This window comes from Drosophila obscura, unplaced genomic scaffold (genome assembly GCF_018151105.1).
Source record: "Drosophila obscura isolate BZ-5 IFL unplaced genomic scaffold, ASM1815110v1 contig_14, whole genome shotgun sequence".
Lineage (NCBI taxonomy): Eukaryota > Metazoa > Arthropoda > Insecta > Diptera > Drosophilidae > Drosophila > Drosophila obscura.
The window spans coordinates 2,015,901-2,041,247 of record NW_024542724.1 but is presented as its reverse complement, the minus strand read 5'-3'; the positions used below and the strand labels follow the sequence as shown (position 1 = coordinate 2,041,247).

At 44.1% G+C, this 25,347-nt stretch overlaps 1 protein-coding gene across 1 annotated transcript; it reads left to right on the top strand.

Annotated features, from left to right (window-relative positions):
• Window positions 1-238: 238 nt before the first annotated feature.
• On the top strand, window positions 239-24,888 carry LOC111070364 (protein Wnt-4). Its single transcript, XM_022360838.2, is given in 5 exon segments — window positions 239-2,042; window positions 2,045-2,312; window positions 23,324-23,822; window positions 23,890-24,117; window positions 24,210-24,888. Coding segments are annotated over 5 exon segments (1,623 nt in total). The 5' UTR covers window positions 239-1,657; the 3' UTR covers window positions 24,453-24,888.
• The last annotated feature ends 459 nt before the right edge of the window (window positions 24,889-25,347 follow it).

Below are 25,347 nucleotides of genomic sequence, written 5' to 3'. Positions count from 1 at the left end.
TTAATGAAGTGCTGTCTATATATTGTGACGGCGATCAATTGGTGGCAGTGCCACATCTTGCAAGGGCGAGCTGCAAGCTTCCACTGGCTGTGCACGCATGCGCCAACCACGACCACGACGTTGTGCCTATCAGAACGGCCACAAAAAGCAGGCAACACCAGTGCCAGCCACCAGCCACCATCGGCAACAGCAACAGCAACGAGTACTTCGAGTGCCGCGCTACGAGCCACTGACGATGTGCCCCGATGATTCAGTCGAGTTTCGAGCGAGCTGATGAACGCACGTGTGCCGCGGTGGTTGAACAAGAAACTGAAACAGAGACAGAGACAGAAACAGAAACTGAAAGCGAAGTCGAAATCGAAACTCCAGAAAACTCCAGTCACAAATCAGCGTGTAAAAGTGTGAAAAACTGTTCATATCCGGCAACCAGAAACTCAAACTGAAAGAAGTTTTGAATTGGGAAACATAAAGATCGAGTGATTGAACCATTATCGTTCGTTGCCAGACCCCGACCCAGACCCAGAGCCAGCGTCCTTGTTGTAAGATCTATTTTGTGCGTGTATGGCTAGTGGCCGGCCGGCCGGCCCACAAGTGTAAATGCCAGGCGGCGTCTTTTTATGTGCATCGGAAAACCCTTAAGCTATTTAGATGGATGGATCGGTGTGAGGAGGCGGTGGCGACGACTGCGACGGCGTCGGTGGCGGTAACTGCAACATCGACGCTTCTTGTCAAACGGGTTTTTCGATACGCCCGATCATTGGGCAGGGGGCAATTCGAACGAGCGCCTGGCATCGAACGCCTTCGTGTGGCGCGGCCTTTTGATGTTCCATATTTGATCAGCGAATGAACCAAGAAAGAGCCTCTGGCTAAACGTTTTCCAGGAAGCCAAAAATAAAAACAAACCGAAAACCACAAGGAAAACTCAGACCAGCCACGAACGCACCGCATTACATCCACATCCACATCCACATCGACATCCACATCGCTTAAATAAATAAAACATCTTTTGCCGTTTGAAGTGCCAATGTGAAAATAATTCGAATAATGAGAATCAGTCCAGCTGCACAGAAAGGAGAGCTCTCAGCGTCGGCAAAGGAAACAAAAATGTAGGAGCGCGAAAGAAAAAACAAAACCAAGTGGAAATCAAACGAAAAGTATTAAGAAGTCCAAAATAAGTTTACGAACAAAGAAGCAGCATCAAAAATTAACAAAAAAAAAATAATAATAATTCATTCAATTATCAAATACATAAAATCTCAATTATAAAACGCATTTCGGCATAGGGAAATCGAAATACGAATATATACCTAAATATAGAATTTTAAACAATTTTTATACCACAATTTTACCACAGATTTCTATTGCACGAACAACAGAATCCGAATATATATTGACTATAAAATAATAATAAATATTTAATGAGGTAGTAATCTAGAATTTAGTAATTTATTAACAACACACAAGAAAGTACTTACGACATAGCCACACAACATAAAATCAAGAATATATCAAACGACAAACACGCCAAAAAGTAGACTATAGAAAACGCATTTAGCAAATCAACAATCAACAATCACCAATCACCAACAATACACCAACAATACACCAACAATACACCAATAAAAATACAACAACAACAACAACAAAACCAGTGAAAATGCCGTCAACTGTGAAAATCTTTTTGGTGCTTATCCTCTGTCGCCTGGGGCTCTGTCAGCTGCGGAGTGAGGATCAGCTGCTTTTGGGAAATGGCAACCTGGAAAGCAGCCCTAATCTGGGCCAGCACAGCCAGCACCAGCACCAGCATCAGCACCACCAGATCAGTGGCATGAACATGAACCACAACAGCACACTGCTGAACACCCTGATGGGGGGTTCCGCTGTTGGTGGTGGAGGCCAGGGCGTGGGATCGGGATCTGGCGGAGGTGCCCTGATCAATCAATTGGGTGGACTGGCAGGCCTCGGCAGCAGTACATCGAGTGCTCCCTCTGTGGCGACAGGGGGAGGCGGCGGTGGAGGTGCTTCTCCCTGGCATGCAGGAGGGGAGCACAGGGCGGAGGCGGCCTGGGAGTCCCAACGCATGGAGGAGGTGGACACCCCCATGGACATGCCCTGGCTGGACTGGCAAACCTTGGAATCATAGTGCCCGGAACCAAAGGATTGCCCGCCAATCTGGGATATGGCGGAACAATGCTTAACGCAGGAGTGCCAGGTGGAGTAGGCGGCGGCGGCGTTGGCGGATTGCTGGGTGGCGCTGGGATGATTGGAGTTGGAGCCGGCAGCAATGGCATGGACATGCAGAGCCTGTACAAGTGAGTCAGAACACAGTTATTCCGCATCAGCATCTTAATTGAACAGAAACCTTATCAATTGATGAAGATCTTTCACTCAGCCATCAAATTGTTTTGTCCTACGACCATCCATGTGCGCAGAGCGAGTATTTTATGGGCGTTCGTTTTTATAGCATACTCCCCTCCCCAACTCGCAATTTCGCTGTTCAATTTGTGGATCCCATGCCCACCGATGGAGCCTATGCGGCCGGACAGAAATCAACGCTTACAATTATTATCTTTGACTGCAATTATTAAAAAATGTCTACATGTTCCATGTTCCATGTTTAACCCACGAACTGAACTTTGGCTTGCTTGATTCTTTATTTGCTCGACCCCGCTGAACTTTGATAACATAAAAATCAAGAATTTATTCATTAAACTACTGTCAGATGTTGGTAATTAGGTGAATTGGTGAAGGGCTCTTGTAGAACAGCTGAAGACCTTAAGAGGGCGTATGGCAATTAAAATTATTCTATGTAGATTGATACAAAGGTTGAGCTTGCTTGGAACTTTGAACATTTTTTGGAGCTATGAGTTATTGGTAAATTTATATTTACGAGGCTTTCTCCCTCCCGATTTCTCCTTTAAATTAATCTTTAATCTTTAAATTTATTCCCCAGAAATATAATATTTATGTTTCTATTTTTTAATTTCTATTCACATTTCCTTCTATACTTAGAATAATCCCTATAAAACAGTGGGCACTTATTGAGCTGTCATCATTCTGAAAACTCTTTGGTGTAGTGCTTTTCTCTTGAATCTCATCAGATTTGATTTCATTTCCGGAGATCTCGGCTGGGCCATACAGCAGTCCAAGTCAAATAAATAAATATCACTCGAAATATGCAACAGTCGGCAGCAGCAGCACCAGCAGCAGCAGCAGCAGTAACAGGCAGACAATCGAATGGGCAGGCAACACTCACTTCGGGGTCTCTTGGACTGTTGCTAATCAGTGGGTAGCCCGTAACGCAGTCTGCTGACAAATGCAACATCCATCCAAACACAGACAATGGTCCGCAGTAGACTGTTGTGGCGGGGGGGCCTGTTTGGGCTAAACAATAAAGTAATATTATTTATATTTGTTTTTGTTGCTCAGTTGCTTTATTTTGCGGCTGTCAGCCAAAAAAAAGCCCGCTAATGGGGAGGCGGGGAAGATGGCTGTAGAGACGGGTTTGGGGTATGGGGCCATGGATTGCCGCCTGACTGTGTGGCGTGGCGGGTGCAGCGGATTCGGTGGGGTTGCCTGTTGTCAAAATGCTGCTAGCCGCCTTTTTTATGATTATTAGCAGATGGGAACAACGTCGGGAGGGCAGAAGTCGTCTGGGCTGGGGGATAGACCGAGAACTGCCTGTGGTGGCAGAGCGTAAATTTTACTTACACTTCACCATTAATTTGCCCACTGACATGGGGAGCAGCAAGCAGCAAGCACAGGGAGTGCAGGCAGCGCAGGCGGAGGCGGACCAGCAGGACTACCGGTTATTATTTGTCATTACAAAACCACCCAACAGCATGAAGCGAGGGGTTTGCTTTGGAGTCGCTGCTACCCTGGAATGCACTGCGAGCGGCATTTTTACTTCTGTACATAAATACATAAAATACAAATTTGTTTATCAATTTCTTTAGAGTCACAAAATACTATAAGGGAAATGTGGATGTTAATGCAGAAGATAAAATCGGTTGGTTAAGGGAAGTACCTGATCCCAGTCATGATACGCTCTCCTATTAAATTTTAATATGAGGAGAACCCATATCCGTAGTACTATTTGCATTTCCTTTTTATTAGACAAAACTTCAGGAGTACTTGGTAGAAAGTGGGGGTAGAAAGTGTTTCAATTATTTTGCCTTTTGTTCTTCTTTTCTGCTGCAATTTATTTATTTCTTTGCCCCAGGCTACATGCATTGACCCAACGGGCTAGACAACAGAAATCGATAGACCGGGGGCAACCATTAAAGAGCTACCATCTACCATCCATTGAGTCTAGTTCCGTTCCATACCATTCGATTGAGAGGGGGCACAGCTGGTGGGTTCAGTCAGTGTCCATTTGAGACCTGCTTGATTACAATTAATCGGCTTATTTGAGGAAGACATCGTCGGTTGCTTGCCATTTGCCTGCTTGCCTGATGGGATGCGTGTGTGTGGGTCTTTCCATGCCCGATCCCCTTAAGTGGCATGCGGCAGTGGCACCTGCAGTGTGGCAGTACAAAGTGCGATTTTATTGATTCGAAATGTCAGCACAAATCGCAAAAGTCAAATCAACACAACACAACACTCAAATGTTGCACAAGATCAACAGAGCTCAGTCTTGCGAAACTTTGAGGGATGCGAAGATGGCTGGGCATATTTTTGGAGTTGATATAATTGCAGACTCGTGAGATCAATTTGTACCATTAGTGGCGACTAATAATCCTAATGAATGTTACGGAAAGTGGCATAATTAGATGGTTTTTATGGTGTGTAATAGCTGCAGTTTTCAGGTGCCAGATGAAAGCCCATGCCCAAGCCAAGAACTGCCTTTACCAGTTGAGCATTCAAATAACATTTTCAATACAAATCTATTTATTAAAATTCTCCCCCGAACTTCTCCTATCTCATGCAAAAGAAAGTTATATATTTCATAAGAATTATGAGCATATACTACATTCACATAATTAAGCTTGAGTATTTATTAATTTCTTAAAGATAAGTTTAGTTACAATTTTTCCTGTTCTTGGAACCTTAAAGATCTTTCGAACTACACTTACTGTCATCCCATTAAAAGGTGTTAAAAATTAAAATTCTGCAGGCTGCTGTACAGGCATAGATAGAGCTTGCAACGTCTCAATCGCGTCCCCCAAATTTGATTAACCAATTAACCCTTTAATCGAAAATTAAATCACTGACTCCTCTGCCTGTCCTGCCTCTCTCCATTTTCAATTAAGACCACTACTTTAACACTTCAACACCTGTCAAAAACCATTTGCTAAGCAGCCAAATCACATCAGTATTCAAACTCAAAGCCCTTCAACAACATTAGCCACTGAAACTCAACCCGAGCAAATCGCAGAGATTCGATCAGTACAGGAGGACAGGACAGGAGAGGAGAGGCCAGCAGCTACGTATACGAGTATGACTACTATGTGACGACTGTTTACACAATCAATATGCACAAAATGCTGATTAGGGGATGTAATGAAAATTTAATAATTGCCGTCAGGGGGCACTCGACGATGAAGTTCCCCCTTTTCCTTCATTGCAAAGGAAGGAGGAAACGCAAGGAGAGGCAGGGGAAGACAGTCCAGTCGCAATTAATCTCCGATGTCGTGTCGGGGTTGCATTGGCGATTGGCGAGAGTAATCTAAGAACCAGAAATCCCAAAATCAAGAGACGAACCCAAAAAGCAAATAGAAACAAAAACCGTATAGACGATGGCTGTTGATGGAAGGGGGAGGAGGGGTCTGAGATTCACGGGGTTGGTTTCAATTTCAGCACTTTGACAGACCAGACCCAAAAGCAAAAGCAAAAGCAAAAGGCAAATAATGTAATAATGTTTGACAGTCTCTGGTAGCTGTCTCTCCCTCTGTCTTGCTGTCCCACTCTATGACGTCTGTTGTTTTGTTTTGTTTAACAGACATTTATGACATTATACGGCGCAAAATTATGTTGTTACAGGGTAACAAGAGCCAACCCCACCAGGAACAGACCGAAAAACCAGAACCAGAACCGAAATTCCCCCTTGGCCCGAACGAGATTTCATTTGCCTTACAAGCGGCGAATCTGTTTAATTATGCGTAAGACAACGTCTCTGCCTCTGCCTGCTACTCCCTTTTCTTCCTGCTGCTCCCAAAAGTTAAATATTTGTCAAAGAGTAATTAAAACTTACTTACCGCTGCCTTGGCTACCGCTGATTCCCTTCCAGATCCCGGCTTTCATCTCCTGCTCATAACCATGAGTGTAAGTTCTGCTCCATTGTTGTTTTGGATAAAAACTTTCTAGCTCTACGACATTGTCTATATCATCTCTATCTCTCTATCTCCCTTTCTCTCTATCTCGGTAGTGGAGTGGAGATGGAGTTGAAGTTCCTTCTGCAGCCCTGGCGGAAGCATAAAAATGTTAATTTTTTACATACAACAGAAGAAAAGCTTTTGTTGCTGCTTTTGTTGGCCGCAAATTATGGTCGAGGGTCCAGGACCAGTGGGCACGGCACCTTGGTCTTGGGGTGCTTCCTTCTTGGTTTCTTTCTGGGCTTATTATGCTCCTGCTTTTACCCTCTCAACATTGACGATAACGATTATGTGCAAAGTTTTGTTTTTTATTCTCTCCGCAAAATTAAAAATATCCAGGGAAAATCCCTTTCAACTGCAGTTGGCATCGCCATGTGGCACCAAACACCCCAAATTTATTTGTCTCAATAAGACGAAACGACGACAATGATAACGTCGACAGTTCTGAGGCTGAGGTTCACTTGGACTGCAAATGGAATAAGAATCAGAGGCTGAGTTGAAGTCTGAGGAACGGCAGCTGGACGACTTCTGGACCTGCCGGCTGCCCTTTGTGTATTCGTGTCTCTACACTTGCAAAATTAAATGAAATTGCAGGCATAAAGTTGTTCACTGTGCACTGTTCTTGTAATACTTAGAGTGCTGGCATTTCATTGAGATATATGAATGTTTTTTGGGCGAACTTGTGGCGCATGGAATAAGACTTTTTGAGATCAATTGATCTAAACTAAGGCCACAGTTAAATCTTATCTTCTAAAGAATAGACTTGAAGAAATTGTACAAAATCTCTCTCCAATGGGAGATTTATTTTCTTCTATATCTCTGCCTTATCGACTCCATATCGTATTGAAAATAACCGAACGAGTGTCTTCAAACATTTCATCTAAGACTGCTCTTCCTTGCTACAGCATTTTCTGTTCGTCGTTTTGTTTTATTATTTTTATTTAGAATCTGTTTTTTTTTTTGTATATTTTTTCTAGTAATTTTCCTGCCAACAATTTGCTGCCATTTGCCATTTGAACTTTTTAATTTTGTCGTTTTTGATGGCTGCGTTTTATGAGGCCGTTGTCTCTCCACTTGAATTTCTTCTACATCTCTCCAACTGCTGTTGGCATTTCCGTTGCTGTGGTTTTTTGTCTCTTAATGATAAACTGGGGTTCAGTTTTCTTCGTTTTTTCGTTTTTCTTTATTTTTATATTTTTTTTTCCACGAGTAAGTTTTCCCCCATTTCGGTAAATTCCTTTATTCCGAATGTCCTTTTGTTGAATTTGAATGGAGAGGCGAGGAGAGTCCGAAGAGCGGGGGAAAAGCCAAAGCTGCGCCATAAAAGTTTAAACAAAAAGCAGCTGGAAGATGGAAAACGGAGCACAAAAGCAGAGAGGATCAGAGTCATAAATTGGCCCATGATGAAACCCAATAAAAATGCCAGAACAGAACATAAGAGAACAGAACAGAAAAGGCTGATGATGATGAACCACTGATGGGACGGAGCGGAGAACTGCAGTATATGTAGTATGAGGGTTGCAGCCCCGAACCAAACCAAACAATAGAGCCGATAGAGAAGAGCCGGATAGAGAGAGCGTTCCCATGACACAAAAATGCATTTTCATGTAATCGACGAAAAGTGCGTAAAAGGAAAACCCAAATGAGTTAAACAAATCAGGCGGCTCCGAAGTACCGGAGAATGGAATGCCTCTGAGAAGCAATTCAAGCGTGAAGCCTAAAATCAAACAACAAAACAAATTTTTAAAGGTGTAAAAAGTAAGATAAACTTCGACAGAGGATCCCAAGATGCAGATACTCGTGCACATATGCAGATACCCATAGATACATAGATACACAGAGACAGATGGAGTACGAGATGGCTGCCAAGTGCAAGATGCGGCTGCCACTTCTTCAATCTTTGCCTTGCTTTTATATAATTTCTTGGAGTTTTGCCGTGTTTTGGTCGTGTGTCTAAAAGCGTGATGGCTTTTCGAGTTCCCTTTGATCTTACGAGTATATGTATTCCTCTACTCTATCTGTACCTAGAGCTCTCTCTCTCTCTCTTTCTGTCTCTATGTCTCTTTGGGTCGTACAAAGTTTTGTCTGTTTGGCAGCGCATTGAGGAAGTTGCATCAAAGACAAACAACAAAATTTCTCCACACACACCCTCCGACCAACTCCCGCACACACACACACACACACACACACATACACATTACTCTCCGTTGAGACCTTGAAGTTTTGTGGACCTTGAGGCACGCACCACACACATCAAAGCGAGAGGGAGATCAAAGAGGGGCAGGCTAAGCGTTTGCCACACGCAGTTTGCGACTCAACTCGACTCGACTCGACTCCAAATTGCAGTCAAAGTGTCCCCCTCCATTCATGCTGTTCCTTTTCCCTCAGACAAATACTCGTTCATCCTGCTTAAACGGTTTAACCCAGAAAATCTTGACGCTTTTATCTAACCCTTTTTGGGGATATGCTAACTTTCAGATGGAGTTTGACATCAAGGGAATGGGAGTGGTCTGCACAGATAAATACGAGTGCTATATGCAGATTTATGTCCCATAAACTACGGTACTTTTAGATGTTAAAAATATAAGGATATTATTATTTATCTGTAGGGAAAGGTAATTGATTTCGTACAGACATCGAAGGGCTTAGAGGTTATGCCTTAAAAGTTTTGGCACTTTATATGCATATCAGATTTTAATTTATAAGGGGAATCCTGCCATAAAGCCCGCAGATAAATAATTCAATTTCAATATAATAAACATTTTAAGCTAGGAGATATTACAGAGATATTATAGATATAACTCATATTAAAATTTGTATTTTCAGATATCTGTTAGGGTATTTAACTAATCAACTCTAAAGACAGTTCTAAAGTTCTATCTGCGGGTATCTTGTCATTGTTCGATTGTCACCGAAAGATTTTGCTGGCAACATGACCATGCCCACCCTCAGCCGCCTTTCTCCCGCGGCAAAATGTTGCCTACATGGCGGCAGCCCATGCACTTTTCCGTGGGGGTTGGAGGGGGGGCTGGAGCTGGAGCCTGGTCTAAGCTTTGATGTTGCGCCTGTTGCGGTTGCTGTTGACATAATTGGAGTTTTTGGATGGTTGCTGCGGATAGCTGGATGGCTGGATTCTTGGATTGCTGCTGCCTGGGCCTAGGATCAGTTGGCTCTGATGGGTTGGCTTTGTGGAAAGGGAAGGGAAGGCTGTTGGCCCGTTGTCACGGCACGGCCCGGCACGGCCCGGCATGGCACTCACTTTGCGGTACTTTAAGAGGCCCGGCACATAATTTGCGCAAATTAGCGACAAGAGTCATGGCATGCCGTCAAACATCGTTGTCGGGGTCTTTAAACCTAATTGATGCTTAGGCCATGGCCTAATGGTTTTAAGTCAGTTCTCTTCACTTGACTTGGCTTTTATTTGCTTTCATCTCGCTCTCTCTCTCTCCCTCTCTCTCTCTCTGTGGGCAGGCGGGATGGTGGTGGTGGTGGTGCTTCAAAGGTGTGACCAAGATGCTGGCGATAATGCCGCACTTGTTGTCAAGTCCCCTCGTACTCCTCCTCAAGCGTAGCACTCTCGACTGCATGCAGTGGGGCGTAGGTGTTAATGTGCATTTCTCTTACACTCTGCCGCATGGATTGGGGGGCGTGGTCTGTTCACGGCGTCTTTCCGTGGCTTAAATCGATATAAATTGGCAATTTGACCCTGAAAAGGCAGACACCGACAGAAGATGCGACAACATCGGCGGCGACACCAAAGTGTCTCAACAGCATCTCCCATCCCATTCCATCCCATTCCCCATTCTCAGCCCCAATCAAACAGAGGAAAACAGTTATGGAAATGAGGAGCTGCAGATGTGTAAGAGCAGAAGTCCAAAGAAGCCGCCAATAATGACGACAACGACTGAGACTACCCCCCAAAAAAAAAAACATGTTTGGTATTTTAATTCAATTTATGGTCGCGACGAGTTGCGGGGCAAAATGAAATGGATATGCGCGAGGTTTCTGTGGTAAAAGGAATGGGACTGTGCAGCAGAAAGGGCAGCTAGCAGAAGATAAAGGTTAAACATGGATATCAAATGGAGCAGGAGAAGCTAGAAGGAATTAATGAGCACACAGAAGGAAAAGCGATTTAAAGTATACAAAATGGAAAAGGAGAAAAGAAGCAAACGGCTGGGAACAACTTCAAATCAAATTCGATATGGAAATGCTACTGAAAATACTTATTATAGCTAGGAACATCTATAGGAATCATAGCTAAATAAACTACCTAAGGTAGATCGAGCAAAAGAGGTATCATAGGGGATAGACAATTTCTGCAACTGATATTTTTAAATATTAGTAATAAGAATATTCACGATTTTTATAGATATATTTTTCCCTCGATTAACCCTCTGCACCCACTCACCCCACAAGAAGTGTTCTCATTAGATGGTATCACTTTCCCTATCCACAAATCACTAAACCGCGCCACCCACTTGACATCTCGAGATTTTCGAGATCATTTCTAAGAACATAAATATCCACTTGACAAAGCGCTGTGTGATCTCCTGCGCCCCTTCAAAGCGATGGGCTGCCACATACAGATCTTCTACCCCACATATACTTGTAGCCCTCCCCTCCTACCTCCCTCCCTCCCAGAATTTCACTTTGCACAAGCGAAATTCAAGAGCAAAACTATCTGGCATCGGAGCAGAGCAGCAGAGCAGCAGAAGAGCAAAAGAGATGATGGACCTTGGAGGCAAAGAAAATGCCACAGACCGAGTAGACTTTTCCCCTTTTTTCCCCATTCGCTGATTGACAAATGCAGCGCGCTGTCGGGTGTCGGGGGAAAAGAGCGAGTAAGCAGCAGAGCGATCGGATGGATCGGAGCGTTGATGGATGGACAGGAACACGGACGGGTCGTTTACCGTAAATGTCTGCGCCCCTGCCCCTTCTCTCTTTTGCTTCGCTGGGAAAGCGAATCGTGGCCCAAATTAAATGAAATTAACACGCGTTTAATGTCAAGCAAGGGGAAACTCACCTGCCACCCGCACGGTACACCATTTTCCTCCTTCCGCTCCCTCGATCCGGCCAATTGTTTGCTTAATGGCGTTCATGTGTCTCTTTTATCCGTCTCTGTGTATCAGTGTGTGTGTGGGTCTTGTGTCATTTGTCGGCGAGTGGAGCGCACGCTCAGCTGTCATAAAACGATTTGATTAAAGCGATTTTGCCGCCGCCTTCGAGGCTCGGAGGAGTCTCGACTCCCAATCGGAGACCACAGCGCGATGCAGGGGGAAGCCAACAGCTGGAATGGGTTCATAGTGCTGGGAACCGAGTTTGCATGCCCTCCCGCCTCTGGCCGCCTGCGGATTCCCTCTGTTTTCCAATTAAAACGCAGTCGGAGGCAGCAGGCAGCAGGCAGCGTGCAGCGGAGTCCTGTGCCGCCTCGAGCAATGCGCTAACATTTATTTTCGGAAATCGAAAAAGATACGAAAGGGGCACAAGCGGAATCGGAGAAGGAGTATGGAGCCGCAGTAGGGAGCCAGACGTAGAGCAGGAGCCAGAGTTCAGAGGAGAGGCACTGAAAGTGAGAGTGAGCTGTGGGAGAATCGGAATGTGGGAGGCCAACGAATTGGGAATGCACTTTTCTGCAATCTACAGGGTCTCTCAAATAATAATAATGTGTACGTGTGTACAGGAAATAAATTGATAGACCTTGCTGAGGAAAAACTGCACGCCAAATCGTATGCTAGCAAAAACATTCAAGCAATTTGTCTTGTGTCTGATGTAATGTTAGTTTGAGTCCATATATCTATAACTATTATCGCACATGTATGTAACTGGATACATTATCCTTAGGAAAACATTCAGAGGCGAGGAGCCTTGGGAAAGAGTATTCCTGCCCGGTACGAATGAAAAAGAAAGCAAAAAATAAAAGTGGCAAAACGGCGGCGGCACAAATTCTTTGTAATTAGTATTAAAATGTTTTCCGCTACATTTTCACTTGATTCTCTGTACGAGAAGTGGCAGTGGCAGTGTATCGTGGCAGGGGCAGGGGCAGGGCCAGGGCACAGTCAGTCAGGCCTCAGTACTCATTCAGATGCAGATGCAGTCAAGCAGCCAGCCAGTTAGTCAGTTAGTCATTCAGTCAATTTGTCTATGTGCCCTGAGGGCGCTTTACCCTGTATGCCAATGTATTCCTGTCTCTGGTATGGGGATGGGCTGTACGTGTACGGTATGGGTTGGGTATGAGTATGGGTCTGGGTCTGGTCTGGGACGGTCCTGCTGCCTCTGCTGTTGCTGGTGCTGCTGCTGCTGCCACTGCATCGCGCATGATTGAAGGCAACATGTGTTTCGGAAATTATGCAAAATTGCCTTCTGACTGTGTGTTCTGGGCAGCAGAAGCAAAAAGCAGCGGCAGATGCCAATGAATCGGACTGCATTGAAGGCTTCGGCTAACCCCACCCCACCCCACCCCACACCATCCTTCTGCTGCTCCCTCTCATCCATTCATCGGTTTGTCAAAACTCTGCCGCACTCTGTTGCATATTTCGCCTCTCTTTATCATTTGCTTAGTGGCCGAGGCGCAGTTCATTTCGAAAACGATTAATAATGCTTAAGCGCATCTTGGCGTTGACAGGCCGATGGCGGAAAATGCGACTGCATATAGCCAGAAAAGCGGGCAAATTGTGTGGTCACGCAGCAACAGTTTGTCCCCACCCCAAAAGCGCCCGAAGAACATTTTGTTTTTAATCTGAAAATGTTCGGTCTATGTTGGGCCATTTGTTTGGCTTACATTTGTTCGAGTGCCGAGTGGATGGGACAGGCCAGGCGGAAGTTGTTAGCAGATTGGGCATGAAATTAGTTTTGATATTTGTTTAGCCATGTCTTTAAATAATCTCCCGCTGCAGTTGACCAAAGTGCGACAGTTGAAAGGGAGAGTCAAGTCCCGGATGAAGTTCCGCTTAAGCTAATGAAAAACTGCAAACTTTCCTCTGTGGGGAGATCAATAAAACCTTTCAAGCAGATGAAATATGTTCAAGAATACGTACATATATTTCTATATGGGATCATAATCGCTTGATTCACTTACTCACTGACAACATCTCTTAGTCCAAGCACTGTTTTAAAATGCATTTGATTTGATTGTTGAATTTCTGAATTTGCCCTGATTTGTAGCTGAAGTTTTGTTGCATTCCCATTGTTTATGCCATTAATCTGTGTGTGTGTGGGTGTGTGTGTGTTTTCTGTGGAATCAATATTCATTAACTAGAATGCTTCATATCCATGAAGTTCGGAACTCTCACTCGATTAATTGACCAATAATTTGATTTGTAAACTCTGCAAGCCAAACAATGCCCAACCACAAGATAAATTCAGGGGAGCGATCCATGCATCTGTTGGCTCTGGTCTGGGTGTGGGTCTGCAGCCGTTTCTGTTTTATCACCTCCACAGCAGCAGCAATATGTATCGCAACGAGTATTACGAGTACATATTTGTATCTACAGCAAGTGAACTCTACTGATTGAATGCTTTTCTGGCAGCATTTGATTTGTTTAGAAAATAAAGCACAGCACAGACCTTTCTATGCCATGGATGCCACATGAATGTACGAGTATATATATATATATATATATATATATCTACTCGTATGTATCTGTTTCTATGCCTAGTTGCTGCTGGTTTGCTGCTGCTGCTGGGATGCTGCTGCTGCTGGGATGCTGCTGCTGCTGCTGCTGTTGGTTGTGGTATCTTTTTGTGTATATGGCGCCAACTTGGCCTCGTTTTTGTGGGGCGGGGATTTTTTCTTAATTAGCACTCAATGAACAACTTGAAGAGCTGAAAAAAAGAGAGTACGGATATGATTTAGAATGGCATAGTCGACGAGCAGATACCTGCCATTGGGAAACTGTCTGGGAAAACTCGTCTTTGGGTTCGCAAGTAGCTGGAAAAACTACACAAATGATGTTCATTTTATAGATGGAATTAATATACTAAATGGGAACTTGTTTCTTTCTCCTGACTGTTATAATTACCCGTAGCTTGGAGTCATAAGAACTATGCCACCTAAAGCTTTTATCCGACAATTACTGGGTACTCAGGCAGTCGAGGAATAATCTCTTTTTCTCTCTCAAAAACACACTCCACCTCCAAGGCCATTTATGAGCTGGCTGTTGGCCATTGCGAGGGTTGCTTGTAAAAATCTTATGAGCTTTACGTGACCGTCCATTAATACATCATTGCGGCAATGTTAGCTACGGTCCTTTGGCTTTGGCTTTTCCGCCCCTCATAAGGAATGGTACGAGTATATGTATGTGTGTGTTTCCTTCCGAATATGAAGAAAATGAGTTGATGATGGTGTGTGGAAAGTGAAGTTCTCATCACTGCCGCCTGTTCGGGGTGTGATATCAGGATCGTCTTTTTTTTTTGTGTCATAAAAACGCATTTTATGCGAAACGCATTTGAGTGGATCCCACAATTCCCGGAGTCTGAGGCACTGGCTGTGGGTTTTGGCTGCTGGGACATGGAACATGTGGTGTAGGGTGTGGGGGGGGGCATGGACTGTGGGATGTGGTCCGCCTCTTATCGGTTTATTCTCGTACGTTTCTCTTTTATGGGAAAGTAAATAAAATGTAAGCCGTATAGCTCGCTCCCTCGCCAACTTTTAATGTTGATTGCGTTTCGCGTTGATGTTTAATTTTTATGCCAGTCTTTTATTCAAAAGCTCTTCCCCCAGTTCCCAGTTCCAGTCCCACATCTAAGCCAAAACGGAAAATTAATCATTAATGGCCGAGCTTAAGCTTTGTTTCCCCCTGCCCGGTTGCCTTGGAGAAGAAAAGAACTTGAAAAGAAAATTGCCAAGAAAATGAATTTAAATCTATTTGCTGCTAAAATTTGATGGGAAAACTCCGCAGAGGGTACAATTCCAGCCATTAAAATTAATCGCTAAGCTAAAAGAACGGGCACGGAGAAGGTTGAGGTAATGTTATGACAATGCGGTAGCCGAAGACCATTTGAGTCTTAATTTAGGTTTAAATTGGAAGTTAATTTAAGGAATCTAATGGATATAGCGCCCATAAATTAGTCAAAAACTCTTTCGAACATTTGAAGATTCCACGGAAATTCCTAAAAGATTGCGGCTTCCCCACCGAAAAGACAGGAAAAGCATGGCATCAATGGGCGTGGCAAAGACAACAGATCGCTGAAAAATACAGATGCTGAGCAAATGAAAAGAAATGCAGACAAATTGCTGGAATGCCATTGAAGCATAAGCGGGAAAATGCCAGAAGCAGAAACAGAAGCAACAGCCACAACATCATCTAATATTAGCTGGAAAATAGTTTGGCAATGTATTCCATAGGAAGAGGCAGGGCAGGGCAGGGCAGGGCAGCCACAGGCACAGCAACAGCAACAGCAGCATGCAATGGGATGTGTTGCACGAACAACAACGAACAAGCGGAAGCAGCCACAAAACTGAAAATCAGAAGCACTGGAAGATTGAGTGGCAGAACATGGAGTTGGAGGCTGGTTAATGAAGGCAATTCCAGACGATTCGAAGATGATAAATGTCAAATGGTTGCAAGGCAATGGGTACGAGTACGAGTACGAGTACTCGTACATGTTGCTGTTGGGAGATCAATCGTAGAGAAAAGGGTTTGGCAGTAGCTACTACGAGTAGTAGTAGAGTGAAACTTACACCAACAATTGAAGGTGGTAGCAAGTACGAGCTCTATTGACTACAGGATATATGTAGGATTGATCGGAAACTATCTAAGAAGCCTTCTCTTTCCTTCCCTTTGCCAGCATTAGTCTACATCCAAGTGTGCCCAGCATTGGTACGAATATACAGTATACCCTTCTGCTCCTCCAGTACCGATTGTAACAAGAATATTTCCCATAGTTGTTCCTGTACCCAAGAACACACCCATGCTGCTGCGGCAGTGGCATGTGGGGCGTGGGTAGGCGTAAATTGGCGTGTCCAAACAGCAGTTCACTGTAAGCCTTTGCAGCAGCCCAACCCTGAATATTATCAGCAATCTTTAGGTTCCTCTGGAGACATTGCTCTCAATCTCAAAATACAAATGCTGTTGCAGCATAAATCGAAATAAATCTATTAGAAGTTAATGAACTGCTACGGCTGCTACTGCTGCTGCTTCTGATGGTAGTGGCTGATGTTGCATTATTGTTACTGCTGGACAAATTGCAACTGGCAATTACAATTCAATTTTTATGCCACACAATGAAGCTGTCAAATGCATGGGAAGCTGCATAGGAACTGCGGAGAGAACGCAGCACAAGGAAATCGTTGCTGATGACATAAACAGCGGGTGTCAGTGGCAGCTAAAAACATTTCCCCAGCTGCAACAGAATCGTAGGCACGAAGGCGGGTGGGGCGTGGCAAAGGTAATGGCGTTAACTGCAGTCGGGCACTGCTTGGGCCATTTTCATGGCTTGCCAGGGGCAGCAACAGCAATTGCAGCCGCGTGTCGGTTGGCAAGGTGGCATCGGGAACGAAGCAGCAAGATGCCTTCGATGGCGTGGCAAGGTGTGAAGTGTGGCCAGCTTCCGTCTAAATTTATATACATATATACGTACTTGTTGTAGCTGTGTGTGTGTGTGTGTTGGTGCGTGAGTGTGGCCCGGCCCTATGTGAGGGTTGCAAGCGAAATGTGTCGTAAAGATTTTTATTGCATTTTTATGGCGCACACGCAGCAGCAGCAGCAGCAGCATTAGGAGTAGCAGCAGCAGCAACATCCTCCACTGGCAACAGCAACATGGCATTTTTGGTTGGCTTCAGCTGCTTAATGATAAACTTTAACGTTGCTTTTGCATTTTCCGATTCCCTTGTTTGCCACAAAAATCATTTTTGAGTAAATAAACGAACGGAGGCTGCAACCACAGCAGCAACAGCAGCAACAGCAGCAGCAGCAGCACCATCAGCAGCAGAATAAGTAGAAACCTTCATGGGAGCATCAGCAGCAGCAGCATCATCATCCGCAGCAATGTGAGCTAAGTAAGCCGTAAAAATGCTTTCAATATGAAAATATCCAAAGCTACACAGCGAGAAAAAGGGTGTTTCTCGGGCATTTATTGTATTGGAAGGTCTCTCTTTCAAAACCAATTATTGTAAAATAATTCAGATATCATTAATCCTTAATCAATGATCACTGAAATCTTTTTTATATAATGTCCGCAGATTCATTGTGATCCAAACTTTATTTCTCCAAGTGTACATCCATAGCTCTCCAATAGAGACGGAGACCGAAAGAGCATTAGAAAATAAGGCAATTGGCATAGCGACCCTCGCTGCCGCCTGGGTGGCCATAAATTGATTGCTTCTCTGCCCCTGCCACTGGCCACTGCCACTGCCGTTGCTACTGCGCAGTTGTTGCCGCCTCCCATCTCCATTTCCATTTCCATCCGATGATGTTGTTGCTTTTAATCATTTGCCACAACTTTTATTAAAAATCCAAAAAAACGTAGCGACGTCATTTTATTGTCTACTTACTGCCCAAATCCAAAATCCCATGCACAAATTTTATGAGCCAACCCATAAAAATGCCTTTTACCGTTCTTCGTTTTTGTTTTCGGTTTTATACCCTTGCTGGAGAGAGGGTGTTATTCATTTGGAGAGAAGGAAGTACGATCTCGTAAATTACTAAAGCAAACATTCTTGATCGGGAGGAAAAGAAAATTCTATCTAGTGATATCATTCTGGCAGTCTGTAATTTGTTCTATGGCAATTTCTGTGCCCCATTGTCCTCTTTAAAAATTATTCCAATCAGGATATTCTGACTTAAAAGTATTTCACCATCTATTGAGGACCATATTGTATATCCTCCGATGAGACGATCATAAGCACATAATTCAATTAGATAATTTACGAGTACAGCTACCAACCGAATAGAGAAGTGAAATAATTGCAGTTCCTTTCCTTGGAATATTCAAAGCCTTGCTTGATCTGCAAGCGTATATAAAATTCGGCTTTCCAAATCTTCTTCCTTTTGAATTTTGTTTGTTTTTTTTTTTGGTTTGTGTTTCTGCCAAACTCTCATGGGGCACATTTGTTGTTGTTGCTACCGCTGCTGGTTTTGGCACTGCTGCCACAGAGAGGGCAGACAGCAACGGGGGCGACAATGTTTACGGTTACAACTGTTGTTGCTGCTGCTGCTGCTGCTGTTGGATGATGCCAAAATTGATGGCCATAATCTTCGGGGCGGCCAACAGAAACTGCTGCGTGAAGGGGGTCTGCTGCTGCTGCTGCTGCTGCTGATGATGCTGCTGAAGGGAGGAGGAGCACGGCAAAGGATGCGCTTTTTATGATGAAACGCCGTTGCAGCAGCGAGAAAACAACCACCGACCGTTGCTGCCACCACCACTGCCACCCACTCGGATATCCCATTCCACCCCTCCCCCCTTGCACGGAACATTATTCATGAGGGGGGTGTTGGCGGTGTTGGCGGAAGCCGGAGCGGAAGCATATTTTATGTTTTAACGCTGTCGAAATTGGGCAGCAGCAACAGCATACAACCCATACATCAGCATTTAGACTCTGCCCCCACCCCCTCCCTGATCCTGTAAGCAATTTATAGGAGGCGGTGGTGGGGTGGTAGAGACTTGAGGGGGAGGGGGCGGACGTATGTCTTGTGGTTTTAACGCTTGCAATTTTGTTGTTGAGTTTTTCGCCTGTCAGCAATTGTTGCTGTTTTTACCGCTCTTGGGGCCGCTTGGGCTGCTTCTTCCACTGCCAAGCTGTTCCTTTCTACTCTGCCGCTAACCCCACTCTTTCCCTTGTTCCTGCCGCTGCTGCTGCTTTTTTTATCACTTCTCCCACTGCTTTACCGACGCTGCTTCTGCTTCTGCTGCTGCTGTTATAGCCGCTTGCAATTTAGCGACTTAAGCGCGTATTTACAGCGCATTTCAAAGTGTGTTTCGTGTCCCATAAAACAAATGAATAAATAAGCTGACAGGTGCAGTAAGAGCCGCAGAGAGACAGCGACGGACATACGGACAGATATTCGGACAGACACGACACTGCAAATGACAAAAGGTGGACAAATGGAGGGAAAGGAGACGAAACTGTTAAGCTCTCTTAAGCCAAACAAATGGGAGCAGATGAATTATCGAAGATGAGTTAAACCGACAAAAGAGTTATGGAAGCAGCAGCAGCAAGATTTTAAAATCTCGCAAATATTTTACAACAGTTTTACAGTTTTTCCCCAAGTGAAGAAAAAACATTTGTTTCCATAGTTATTATAACTTTTCCAAAGAATATATATTAACTGCTTATCTACCGATCTACTGAAGATCAGATCATTTTTACAGCCAGAAGGAAGAATATTTCCAAGGCTTATATTAATTTCTATTTAAAAATTCTCTTCAACAGAATCGAAATCGAATCAAAAAAAATGCTGGCAGACAACTAATATTAACACTGAGAGATTTGAGTATTCCCAGAAAATTCATGAGGCAAATCCACACACAAGCGATCTGCCCTATCAACGATTATTTGTGCATACATATGTATGTTGTATGTGCATATCGTATATAGAGAGGCTGCTCTGCTGTTTTCATGACAGCTATGGTAATTGCCCGAAGAGCAAGACGCCTCATTGCCCCCATTGTTTTCACGCAAGCGAGGAGAGCAGTGCCAGTGCCTTCTATTCTACTGCTGCCTCATTTGGTTGCCATCAATTAAAGCAAATCGAGCGGGTCGCGTTTTGCTTAAGTTCATCAATTTTCGGTCCCTCTAAAGAGCCACAGATTTTCACTCCACGAAGCTTGGGACCTACAAATTTCTCCAAGCAAGTTGGCAGCCAAATACCCAACGCTTTTCCCATTGCCCCACGTATCCGATTGGGTTTCAATATTTGCAAGGGGCACTTCTCCACGTACCGTACTGCAGCAGCGATCGCTTGACCAAGTGCATTCGTTTGGGGTGTCTTGGGGCTTTTCGTAAATTATGTGACAGCTACGCCAAAAGCAAACAAAACGAAACCAAAATAAACCAACCAACCAACAAACAAACAAACAATTAGTTTTGCCACCAGAGAAGAATCAAGAATGGGAGCAGACATGGAGATGGGAGATGATGACGACGATGATGATGAGAGTGGAGAACTGGTAGCACAGCAAAAGATCTAGAATAAATGCAGACTATGGCGAAGTTTCTTTTATTAATAGGAAATGGTGAAAGTTCCCTCTCAATTGGAAATCTAATTCATGATCGGAACATTTAATTTCATTTTACTTGCTGTTGCTTTTTGGGGGCGAAACAAGTGCCAAATAAGTGGCATCTGCACTTATGTTTTGGCAATAAAATGCAAATGGTAAAACGGGCCATAAAAAGGCCAAGTCCAAAGACCATTTTCAGCATTCGATATGCTTATGCTGCTGCTGTGCTCTGCTCCAAAAGATTTTATGCGCCGCCGCCCCAGGAATCATTTCAATTTTCATCTTTTCCTTTTGTATTTTCGAACTGCTGTTGCACATTTACTATGCTGTTTGGGGCATGCAACAGCAGCAGCAGCAGCAGCAGCTAAAAACTGTAAAGTCCATAAAATGCTTTTGCCGCACATCACAAAGGGATTTATGCATGTGCGTGTGTACAGTATGTTTCATAGGTGTAAGTGCACGTGTGTCTGTGTTGAATATTTTACGTTTCTGAAAATTTGATGAATCTCCACAAATGCACAGGGAAAAGCAGAGACAGAGACAGAACCAGAACTGGAGAGGGGAGCAGCACTCAAAGCAACTTCATCGCACGGGGAAAATGTCCATCAACACTTTTATTTTATGGCGCTCGCTCTCTTTCTCTCTCAGTTGCTGTCCCTTTCGTTTCGTATGGGACTGTCTCATTCGCTCATGTTTGCTGGCACACATCCGTCTGTGCGTCTCTCCGTATGTCTATCAATTTGTTGTTTGGCCCAACAGCAACTCTTCACATTTTGTTTTGCTTTGTGGCCATTTTAATAGCTTTCCTTTACTTTGTATCTTCCAGATACAAATCTATCTATAGAATGTGTGTAGTATATTTAGCTGGCGGCTACGATTTGTGAAATTAAAGTGCACACAGCTCCAAAGAGACTCCAACCTCATGTCTGGCCAAATTTTCCTGCCCCTGCCACTGCCACTGCCCCTGCTGCTAATTGTCTCTTCCATTTGTGCCCTGTAAACGTTTTGTCAAAAGGATTAACTTGGAGTTATACCCGCCCCCCACTCCGCCCCCGTCCCACTCCCTACCTTTTAGAGCTTTGGGGCTATTACGCAGGTCTCCGGGCGTGTAATACGCAATGTTTTCAATGGCTAAGGCGACACACATTATCCAAACTTGAAATGGGCAAAGCGCCAAAGGTGTGGCGTCGGCGGGGGAGGGGAGGGCACTAATGCGCTTTGCACTGCACTTGCCTCAACGACATTCGTATGTGATAACAATGCAAAGCTTACAAGACGACTTACATGAGATTAAAGTTGCACTCGAAGAACTTAATACTGCAGTTCCAAGAGCTACGCCACAGCGATAGGTATACGTATTCGATGGGGCAGATCATTGGAACGACACATGTCAAGTGGTAACAATATATCTTGTGGAATATTTGAGGAATTCCAAGACATTAATCGCCAGCCAAAGATGTTCCCACACTCCGTTCCCATGATCGTCTATCCCCAGGGCCACCCAGATGGACTCGTAAATCGTAATCCCCTGACTCGTTTCCGTCAATCGACAAATGATAATTTAATCAAATCCGAAACTACGTCAAATAACGAAATAAAACAGCGGGAGCTAAATAGATACAACAAATTGGCCAGGCCAGGCCAGGCGAGCCGCCATTCCGATCGGTGGCGGAGCTGGAGGTGAAGATCCAAACAAATGTTTGCAAAAGCAAACAACTTGTAAACAATTTAAACATTCAATTAATTAATTAATGGCGAAATGTGGCAAATCGGAGCTAAATATTATTACCAGACGTTTGAGTGGCGAAAGTTTAAATCAAAATCGGAGGGAAACAGAGGCAGGCCAGATCCAGAGGTGCATGAGGAGATACTACTGAGAGGTAGATGGGGAGATTCAAGACACAAGACGGAGAGGGGCCCCGAGGCGAAGACGGAGACGGAAATAGTCGGCAGAGAGAGAGAGGGAGAGAGAGAGAGCGAGCGAGCGAGCGAGAGATATGCTGAGCTCGTTACTCATACGCCAATTTACGATGCACTTAAACTTTATGAGAATTTAAGATTTCCTGCAAATCAACGGAGGAGAGTGGCGCACCAGAGGGGCAGCACACCAACCAGAGTGATAACCGAAGCTGGACAGGAAATGTGAGGTGCAGCCGCGTCGGCATTTTACACACACACAAGAAGAAACCTCATAATAAGCTCTGAAATGGAATAGAAATAGAAACGAATAATTTCCACTGAAATGAAACCAAACCAAACCAATTCAAATGAAAAGAAAATTTTCGGCTATTCCCAGAAGACTGCGCTGATAAGAATGTTGCAACTAAAAAGTCAAATAAGAGAGCTTTGGGTGCGTTTTTTATCTCTGAGTGAGAAATGAACGTTAAATGCAGTAAAATGCTGTGTTGTAATCCATGCTATTAGCACAGAAGAGAAATGGAATATATATACATAGTATATATCAGGGACCGTAAATAATGATTATTATTTTTTTGTTGAATAAAAAATCACATGCTTTTAATTTATGATTATTTACTTTTTTCTTCAATGATAATAATTATTTTTGAGTAACTTAATAAACTTTACACATAATCATTATTTTTGATAAAAAAAAATTAAACTTAAAAATAATGATTATAAATGTTTTTTATTTTTTTCGCTCAAAATAAAACTCAACAGCAAGTACCGGTCTCTGCGTTTGACTTTTCACTAATATTATTTCATATCTTTGTAAAGGGAACACAAAGCAATCCCCGCGCTTAAATGCTCCCATAAATTCCCATAATTATAAGCTAAATCTTTTTAAATTGCTCATTTCTAACCATACTATTTACTATTTACCTTTCTTGCAGCGAACACTTCATTTCGGAGCACACGGTTATGGCTGTCTTCACCTCGCAGGGACAAGTGGGTGGACCCTGTCGGTATATGCCGGCGACCAGGCGGCAGAACCACCAGTGCCGCAAGGAGTCGGGTCTGCCGGGTACCCTCAGCGAGGCGCGTCGGTTGGCCACCACCCACTGCGAGGATCAGTTCCGCTACGATCGCTGGAACTGCTCGATTGAGACGCGCGGCAAGCGCAACATCTTCAAGAAGCTGTACAAGGAGACGGCTTTCGTGCATGCCCTGACAGCGGCTGCCATGACGCACTCCATAGCCAGGGCCTGCGCCGAGGGCAGGATGACCAAGTGCAGCTGTGGACCGCGCAAGCAGAACCGGGTGGACCAGGACTTTCAGTGGGGCGGCTGCAACGACAATTTAAAGCATGGCAAGCGGGTGACGCGGAGTTTCCTCGATTTGCGTGGAGGCGATGGAGACGAAGTCAGTGAGATATTGCGACATGACTCTGAGGTAAGCATCTATAACGAAACCATCCCAATTGAATCCAATTAAAGGTGGGATTTTTTTACTTGAAAAGGTTGGCATCGAAGCCGTCTCCTCGCTGATGAAGGACAAATGCAAATGCCATGGCGTCTCCGGCTCCTGTTCGATGAAGACCTGCTGGAAGAAGATGGCCGATTTCAATGCCACGGCCACGCTGCTGCGACAGAAGTACAACCAGGCCATACGAAAGGCCCCCAATCAGCGGACCAAGCGCCAGATGCCATCGAGTCGCATGAAAAAGCCCAAGCAGCGACGCAAGAAAGTGAGTTTCGTTCCCCACTGGGGAACGCTTTTAGCTACCACAACTTCATCTATGTGTAACTCATGCAGCCCTCTTTTTTGTATGCCACGCAGCCACAGCAATCGCAATATACCACACTGTACTATCTGGAGACCTCGCCCACCTACTGCTCGGTCACCAAGGATCGCCAGTGTCTGCATCCCGAGAACTGTTCGAATCTGTGCTGCGGCAGGGGCTACACCACGCAGGTCTTCAAGCAGGTGGAGAAGTGTCGCTGCCGGTTCAACAATGGCCGCTGCTGCCAGCTCATCTGCGACTATTGCCAGCGCTACGAGGATAAATACTTTTGTAAATAGGCACGCTATACCTCCCCTCTGACTCTGACTCTGCCTCGGCCTCTGCCAATGCCTCTTTTGCTATCCCATCCAACTGTCTGTCTCTCCTCTCTATCCCCTTTCCCTTTGTGCTTTTTGAAAATGTAATTTGTAAAGTTTATTTCCATCGTTGCTTGTAATTTTTTTCCATTCCTAACTAAGAAAACATGAAAATAAGCAAATATTAATGAAATGATAAGCAAAATGAACGAAAATGATATGTAAAACGCGTGTAAAACGCACCAAAAAGTAGGCTCAAGGCCAAACTCATCCAAAACACCCACACCCAAACACACACACCCCCAACTCACACACACATACCCATGCAAATACATACTCACATACATGCATACATACATCTATCTCTATATATATAAAAGCCCCTATATAGTAAAAAAAAAAGTAAAAGTTAGCTACCGTCGCAAAAGAAAAATCTCAAAAAAATGGCAAAAACTTCATTTTAGCAAAAAAGAAAATCCAAAAAAAATACCACACACACACACACACACATACTGACACACAAAGAACAACAAAAAACAATGCAGAAGCTAACAAACAAACAAACACACACACACACACTGCAACAAAAAACGAGAGATGAAAAAAAAAAAACAAAAAACCATTTTAATAAGTATTTAAACATACAAAACAAACCAAAAAAAAAATCACAAAAATGAAATGAAATAAAAAGTTTCACATAAAAATAAAATTAAAAAAAAAACAAACTATGCTCTGATCTGGTCTGATCCAGGATATTATTCCAATCATTTGCAGCCTGGGAGATGGGCCCACAATTAGCATCTTATCCTGAGTTCCATGGCAGCCCTTGTACGTTAATAAACGCCTTTGAGCATATGTTCCTTGTCCTCTTCGTACG